At 48.6% G+C, this 7839-nt stretch overlaps 1 protein-coding gene across 4 annotated transcripts in view; it reads right to left on the reverse strand.

The window, feature by feature from the left end:
• Meis1 (Meis homeobox 1) overlaps positions 1-6160 on the reverse strand; it is a 139501-nt gene extending 133341 nt beyond the window's left edge. For all 4 annotated transcript variants that reach the window (XM_050140997.1, XM_050140998.1, XM_050140999.1 and 1 more), the window contains exons 1-5: positions 5836-6160; positions 3714-3940; positions 1797-1938; positions 1207-1257; positions 358-408 (exon numbers count right to left, since the gene is read on the reverse strand). In XM_050140997.1, the coding sequence (XP_049996954.1) occupies positions 358-408; positions 1207-1257; positions 1797-1938; positions 3714-3940; positions 5836-5847 (483 nt within the window). In that variant the 5' untranslated portion in view covers positions 5848-6160. The remainder of the gene's footprint in view (positions 1-357; positions 409-1206; positions 1258-1796; positions 1939-3713; positions 3941-5835) is intronic.
• Positions 6161-7839: the final 1679 nt, after the last annotated feature.

A 7839-nucleotide genomic window follows, 5' to 3' on the forward strand; every position in this document is an offset into this window, starting at 1 on the left:
ACACACACACACACACACACACACACACACACACGGAGGCATTAAGTTGTAAAACAAATTCATTGCGGCATTCTAAGCATGCACTGGGTGCCTAGCAGAGCAGCAGGATGCACTCAGAGCCAGCAAGGTACACGAGGCTGCAGTGTCTGTGATCCTGGTTTTAGTGGCTGAAATTGTAATTAAACTGCAAAGAGAAATGGACGCTAAGATTGGCCTTGACATTAATTACCATGGGGGGGGGGAGACATTTATGCAAATATCTTGGAAGCCTGAACTTCATTCCTTCTGAACCCTCTTTCCTGTGTGGTTGGGATGAAAGGGAAGGGAAGGGACGGGAAAGAGGAATAAAGAATTTACCTTCTCTAATTCCAACAGATGAAACCTTAATACTTGTATGGCTTGGATCATCTGCAAAGATACAAAAAGAGTGAATACTCCATCCCTGGTTTGCAGAGAATTGGCTGTCCCAGCTCTAGCATCTCCAACTCACCCCTCCCCCCCATACATAGAGTTATTTTGATTTACGGCAATAACACTAAAACTTAATAGCAGCGACTGGGTACCATCTAGGGCTTATATTTCTTAAGGAGAAAAAAATAGCTAAACCAACAACAAAACATCTAAGTGGGGATCATAAACACTCTCCTCCCCCATGGCTTCCCCCTCCCGGGTCTTACTGACCCCAACCCAACCCAAAGGGCCACTGTCCAAGCTACACTTTTCCTATGAAGAAGTTATAGGAAAGTTTACCCCCAAACAGTGGCTTTGCACTTTGCAAAAATTCTCCCTGCCTTCTGTCCGTGCACCTTTGATGCCAATTGGTTATTTGGGGATGGTGGGGGTGGGGTGGGGTGGCGGGTGAGCCTCTGCCCTCGTCGTGGCCCTAATGAAGGAGACTCATAAGGCTGGAAGTCCACAAGGTTTAAGCACACACGCTGACAGGCGGGGAGATAAATCCCCAGGCTGATTAGAGCTGTTCGGCCTGGCCATCATAAAACACAAAAGCCGGCCGTTCCCCAGTCGCTGCTCCTGGGCCCTCTCAGATGAGTTTATACCCTGGGATCCAATCCCCAAACACTTGTCCACAGATAGAAAAACGTTTGTAGTCGACTTGCAACTATGAGCAGATCAGTCCGGAAGGCTCAGAACTGGGTCGGGGCTGGAGGTTGGGTGGATAGACAGGGTAAGGGGAGGAGAGGCTCTTACCAAGTTATCCAGTTCTGGATTAGAAGAGAATAGAGGTTTTTCTGCGCGAATCTAAATACAAGTGAGAAGGAGAGGGGAAAGAAAAAAATTAAATGAAATCTGGTCGCCTCCCTACTTTCTTGCCTCATTTACACTGTTAGGGGTAGGATGTAACTCGTGACTCAAATTCGTCCCTCGCGGAAACACTTCAGTGTGAACCCAGTAGGCCCGAGAACAGCCCAGAGCGCGCCCTGACTTCAGCCAGAGCTCCGCTTAAGCGGAATGCTGCTCGCCACACCACCGAAGCAGCCACGTAGCGTGGTGTACGTGATTTCAATTGCTAGCGAGCTTGTGGATGGTGAGTGAGTGCGAAGATGGGTGATGATCTGCAAACACATTCACTGGACGAAAATCTCTGGGAGGCAGAAACACGCGTGGCTGAAGGAAGACTATTTTGGGGCTACTTTTGAGAAATTACTCTTTCTAGATCAAGCGCTCCATCTGTGTGTGTGTGTGTGTGTGTGTGTGTGCGCGCGCGGGGGGGGGCGAGGAGAGGACAGAATTTTTCCTTGTTTCCTTTTATTTTTTTTAAAAACATTTATTTTGCTGACCTGTTTGGCGAACACGGCTATATCTTCATTGAATGACTCTGACGAGCAGACGTCCCCGCCCGCCACCCCCGGCTCTCGGGGGGTACAAGTAGCTAATTCACATTTCTCAAAAATCAGTGCTAAGAGAGGGAAGAGGGGGTGTCTGCAAGAAAATACAACAGTCACAAACAACACAATGATTAGTCCGGAGTCACCGAAAAACGGCGCCCAAGAGAAACAACCCGAGTAGCTCCAGGCAGAGACCCTTGGGTGATCTGATCATCCGCTTTTGCCCTTTAGCTCACCCCCGCCCAGGTGACGGCTCACCTCCCCCTTCTCCTAGGGCTCTGAAGTCGGAGGCCCTGAGCCCCGGACCGTGTCTGTGGATCAGTTCAGCATATCTGGCCGGAGAAATTGGCAACATTTGCTACGAATAAAACCCAAGCGGTTCCAGCAGCCATTTTGAATTAAGTTTCGCACCGCGACAAACCCTCGTCCCTCCGCCGCACAAGCAGGACCGGGTGCCCGGGAAAGGCGCGCAGGCCGTGGGGTGGGAGAGGGCCAGCCTCTGTCTTCCTCCGAGGCGTGCCCCAGGCTCAGGGGATCTCGGTGGCAGGCGTGCAGCAAACTTGAGGAAAGGGCCTCTGTGGCTGCAGGACCGACTGTCACAGGGCAGCACCTACCGACCCTTGCCATACAGCCCTCCGAGAAGCAGGGGGTACTCCATGGCTCCCCAGCACTGCCCTCCCTTTGTAGACGCACCTCAAAGTCCCACAAAAAAAGTTCCTTCAAATGCTTTTACAGTCAAGCCTTCTCTTTCGTGTAGAGTGGTAAAGCGACTCGTATCTAAGGCCTAGATGTCGCTCGTCTCAGCCCATTTAAAAAAAAAAAAGACTTAATGTTCAAGGAGCTTTTTATTAGCTCTCACAGCCCAGCTGGGAATTTAACAGTTTGGGGTCCTTTTCAAAGCTTCCTCAAATGTCCTGTCCTGGAGCCTAAACCAATTGCAGAGAGGAGGCTGGGATTTAAGCAAGCCCACCGCACAAGGGACCAGAAACCAAAGCAAAAAGATTTCCCCCCTAGTCGAGGGTCACTATTACATATTTTTTTAAAAAGGGAAAAAGTGAAATAAAAGTTATTACAAAGTTTAAAAATAAAAGTAGGGAGAGTGTCCCCAAAAAATCAGCACACAGTAAAGTACAAGTAACTTTCAAAAAGGGTTTCCTAGTTCAGGGTCTAATCGAATGGCCGATGGAGCACAGCAAGCCCTGGCCAGAGTCTCCCGAAGAAGAGCATCCTGCAAGCACTTCTTGATAAATCCTGAAGGTTTCGCCTTTGAACACAAAGTGCCCAACCGCTTAGAAGTTTCTAAACGTCTGTGTCAATTCAGAGCGGGCCCCTCTCCTTGACTTCAGTTGAACAAACTCCTTAAAGCAAGGCATGTCCCCCTTGTCTGACCTGCAGCGGTCCTTCTGACTTTATTGTGCACTAGCAGAACCAGCATACGGTGGCTGAGTAAACTCCGCAAGTCAGAACAATCAATGGCTTAAAAGATTTCCCTTAAACTAAAAGTTTTTTTCTAACACAAAGGCGCCTACACTTTGAAAGCCCCCCAAAGCTCTCCAGCCAACTCCAGCGAGCAAGGTCTGGGATCTGCTGACTTCAGGCTGAGAAAGGACGCGGAACCTTTAGGCAGCCACTCCTGCACTGGGACTCCTTTGCGGCCAACGTGGCGGCCAAACCGGGCGCTGAGCCTGCTCCGAGTGCAAATGGAAATGGGGAGGAGGCTTTCCCCCCAATATACATGCAATATGAATGAAAAGTCACCGGTTCTGTACTTCTAATCTAGAGGGCTCTCTAACTTTCCGGTTGCAAGGGCTCCGGGCAAGGGAGGAAGCTTCGCGTCTCAACTACTTAACTCCTGCCCATTATACCTACCCATAAATGGCATCTTTATCTCTCTTTAAAGCGTCATTGACTGAGGAGCCCATGCTGGGGGCCATGGCGTTGGTATGAGCTGTGTGCGGGTACTGATGAGAGTGCAGAGGAGGCCCGTGGTTCAGGTGGTGGACCGGCTGCATGGACCTGGCTGCATGCGGGTCCCCATACATCGTGGAGGGGATGCCTACTCCATCCATGCCCCCATAATGGGGTAGGTCGTCGTACTGCATGACAAACAAGAGAGAAAAAAAGGGTCAGAGGCCATGCGGGTGCACGGGGAACGGTAGGGCACCGAGCTTATAAAAGGTCAGTCCAGCTGGATCCTTCAACCCGAATTCCGTGGCCTTACATCTCTAAAGTTGAGTTTTCTATTGTAAAAATTAATTTTAACAGTAAAAATTCTATTGCTCTCAGTGAGAGTCATCTGAGATGAAGGTTCCTGTCCTAACTTGTGTCCACATAGACTAATTCAGAAATCCAAAATCTTTTGGCAAGAAAGGGAGGAAGGAAGAAGGAACGGCAGAGAGGCATTCTCCCGGAGGCAGAAGGTAAAACACGCATGTTTCTGGAGGAGGAAACCGAAAATCACAACAATAAAACGTGCCGGGACAGTGAAGCAGACCCGCCTAGCTCCATAGCCCCTTCACTTCAGGGGGATTTTTTTTTTAAAGTTATGATGGGAATAGTTGTGCCAAGCACGTGAATTCAGGAAGGCTTCTCATTTTATTTCCCTGCCAGCATGGGATTGGGCAGTCCTGCAAGACACTGCGTTTGCTTGGCTTTCCAAAACAAACTCTGCTAAATTATACAAAACGAACTGGCCCCCCTTATATATGTGACATTGGCGTGTACCGAAGGCAACTCGTGCTCTCCTTTACGGCTGAACCTGGAACTGGGCAACGGTTCCCTCCAAGTTTAAAGAGAAGCTACACAGACAGCAGCTAACGCTCTGTTTTATTTTTTCTGCCCTCAAACTTTCTCCCTAGAGTAGAAGTCAAGGGAGGCAATTGTTACTCAGTAGTTTTAAGCAAATTCAAAAGTAAACACATATCCAAACCCACCTTGGGGGGCACAGGGGTGCTCTCAAAGTGATTGCCATTACTGTCTGTGATAAATTCAGCCATTTGAATGTTTCTAATTGTTTTATTCCAGGCAAGTTTTTTTTTCCCCTAAGATTCGGAAAGGGTGAGAGTGAAATGCTTTTCAAAGAAAGGGGAATTGCCACTTTCATCCTCTTAAAGCCAGAGGCGTGAAGGGAGTTTGGAAGAAGGCTGACATTTGCCTGAACCAGGAGAATAAAGAAAAATGTGTCAGCTAGTAACTTTCTTTTCCAGAAAGGGCTCTGAGGGCCAGGACACAAACTATGCAAGGAAGCCTTTTTGTAGACCCCTTTCTTTTAAGAAGCCACCTCAGCTGGGCCGTCATTGTCTCAGTTTACTTTCAAGGCATTTCCATTCAAATAGGAATATTGGGGAAATTAGTATTGCATTTTAAAAGTGAGTAACTGTGTGTTTAGTATTCAATTAGTACAGAGCTTACCTAAGGGAGGAAAAATCTGAAAATTTACTATCTTGCATAAAAATCCATGCAAATTTAAATTACTTTTAAAAGATGAATGATTTTTCCAACCCCAAAAAAACCCTTTCTGTACTACAAGTTACTTAATTAAAACTGCTATCTACTTTTACTGATATTAAAGATGGGTATAATCGATAACATAGCAGAAGTTCCCAAATGTTTATTTTAATTAAGCATAGCTTTAAACTTCTGGTCCCTAAATGCTCAAATTATAGCAATGGATATGTAGCCGTTTTCCCTTCCTCTTTCTTCTTTTCTTTTAAAACAGGTGATTCCTTTTTTATTTTTTTATTTCTATTTTTATTTATATAGCTGTTGGTTAGGAATCTCTAGACATCTCGAGCACTCGAATTAGCAACCACAAGTAGCATGCATGAAGCTACAAATGCATTGAGTAAACCTGTCGATTTAGGCCGCGGCTTTAGGAGCCTCATTCAAAAAGAGAGAAAAGAAAAAAAAAAGGAAACTTAGCAGCAGTGTCTTTCAGCCACGTTTCAATTTAATCTCACATCTGAGTTCCACAATTGTTTTTAATACGTACCCTTTGCGCCATCGGCCTCTCTGGCTCCCTTCCTACTTCAGCTTCTAATATATCCTCTTTAAGGCCAGTGTGAAAAGAAACAAATATGCAAACTCCCTCGGAAAAAAAAATGAAGCACGAAAAAAAATCCCTTTGCGTCTCCAGCACTGTGAGTTACTGGTCCCAGATCTTCGGTCTACCGGACCTGAAGCAAGCCGCCCGCGTCGCTGCGCATAAAAGCGCTCCGGTTCCAAGACAGCAGCGGGAGGAAAAAAAAAGAAAAGAAAAAAAAAGCAGATCTTCTCTCTACCCCCCCAAAAAAATCAGTTAAAAAAAAAAAAGAGGGCCCCTCNAAAAAAAAAAGAGTGCCCCTCAGACCCAACTACCAAATCTCATGGCTTTCTGCCACTCCAGCTGTCAATCACAGGCGAGGTTGTCAACGTGGTGAATGAATGATCATCCGCTCTGTCTTCTTCTGGTCAGAACACCTCAAATGTTAATATTCAAATGCACAAAGCCCTAGCGCCTGCTTCCCTCGAATCAGTCCTAATTCCTAATCAGTTTCTCTCTTCTCTCGCTCTCTTTCTCTTTCTCTCTCCCTCTTTGCAACTGCTGCACTGAAGGGAGATTAGAGAGGAGGGTTAAAAAAATGTCTGTCTGAGTTTGTCTTAAAGGAGCCACGATCGATGCTGCCCGCTTGCAGTCGCCGTGCGTGTGTAAAGTGTGTGTTGCACAGGCGGAGAGGTGGATTCCGACCAGAATGCTAGAACCCGGAAGTAGTGGTGGCCATAACAGGTCGCGTCTTACACAATGCATTGGGCTGCAGCAAGTAGGCTCCTCGGCAGGGGTGGGTGCGCGAAGCGAGCTCTGGCCGCACTGGAGAGGCAGAAAGGCGCTCCATGAATTCGCACGCCCAGGCACTAACACCACACACCCAGGGCACATGCACACAAATGCAGGATGCAGCTCCGGACCGCCGGCTTTACGTCCCGTGTTCTTTTCACTTCTTCGCCTTCCAGCCTCTCTTCCCAAAGCGGACTCTTGAAATAAATTGGGAATAAGCGCAGGGCAGGCAGATGCCGGAGTTATTTCTCTCAGAGCTCCGCTCATGAAAGACTTCAAGACTTTCCTCGAAATTATTGGGGTCTGCCAGTATTTTTCGGGGTGGGTGTGATGCCCAAAGTACTGGATTCTCTGCTAGACTCCCCAAGGAGAAAAGCCGAAGCCAAAGCAAGAAGAGGAGCTGGAGCTGGCTTAGGAAAGGTTCAGCTTAGGAGTCCCGAGAACGTGGGGTGGCGGTCGCCTGGGCGTTCTGCAGACCCAGCTTAGAGTTTTTTTTTTTTTTTTTTGTTTTGAGATTTTATCCCCCCGTTGTCAGAAGTGGACTCGCGGCCGGAGGAAAGGAAATGCTTGCATTTTGTCACTCAGAGTCCGGACGCCCCCACCTCCTCTGCCTGGCAGCCCTCAGCCCCAGCGCGAGTAAGGGAACAATGAGCTGAACGCGGGGACTATGCCCCCAGCGCTTGTTTACAAACAACGAGCTATTTATGACCGCTGGAGAGCGAAACTCAACCCGAGCACCGAGCAGCTGGACCTCGCGGACGACCGGGGCCTGGGAGCCGCGGGACTCGAGGCTCCTTCTCGGTCGCGCTGTCGGCGAGGCAGTTGTGCGCCCGAGGCGCGGCGCGGCTGCTGAGCTGCGGCCGGGGCTGCCTTTGTCTGGGCGATGCCGATGGGGCTCCAGCCTCGGCCTTGCCTTGGCCTGGAGAAGCTGCGCACCCCAGCTCCTTCAGCGGCGACACCCGGCACGGGACTCCCAGACCTCCATCCCTCTGCTTTTCTATCTCCGACCCGGCCCCGCGAAAACTCCCAGGTCCAGAGAAAAAGAAATCCACTTCGGTAGCTGAGATTTCAGACAAAAGCTGACCCTGCCCACAACTTGAAGTCTCCAGCCAGCCACTGGTTTTTAACTTTCTCCCTTGAAGTACCACACCCCGGACTTAAAATTGGGGTGTTTTTTTTTAG

Source organism: Alexandromys fortis, unplaced genomic scaffold, assembly GCF_014885135.2.
Source record: "Alexandromys fortis isolate MF-2015 unplaced genomic scaffold, M_Fortis_MF-2015_v1.1 scaffold_7, whole genome shotgun sequence".
Taxonomy (NCBI): Eukaryota; Metazoa; Chordata; class Mammalia; order Rodentia; family Cricetidae; genus Alexandromys; species Alexandromys fortis.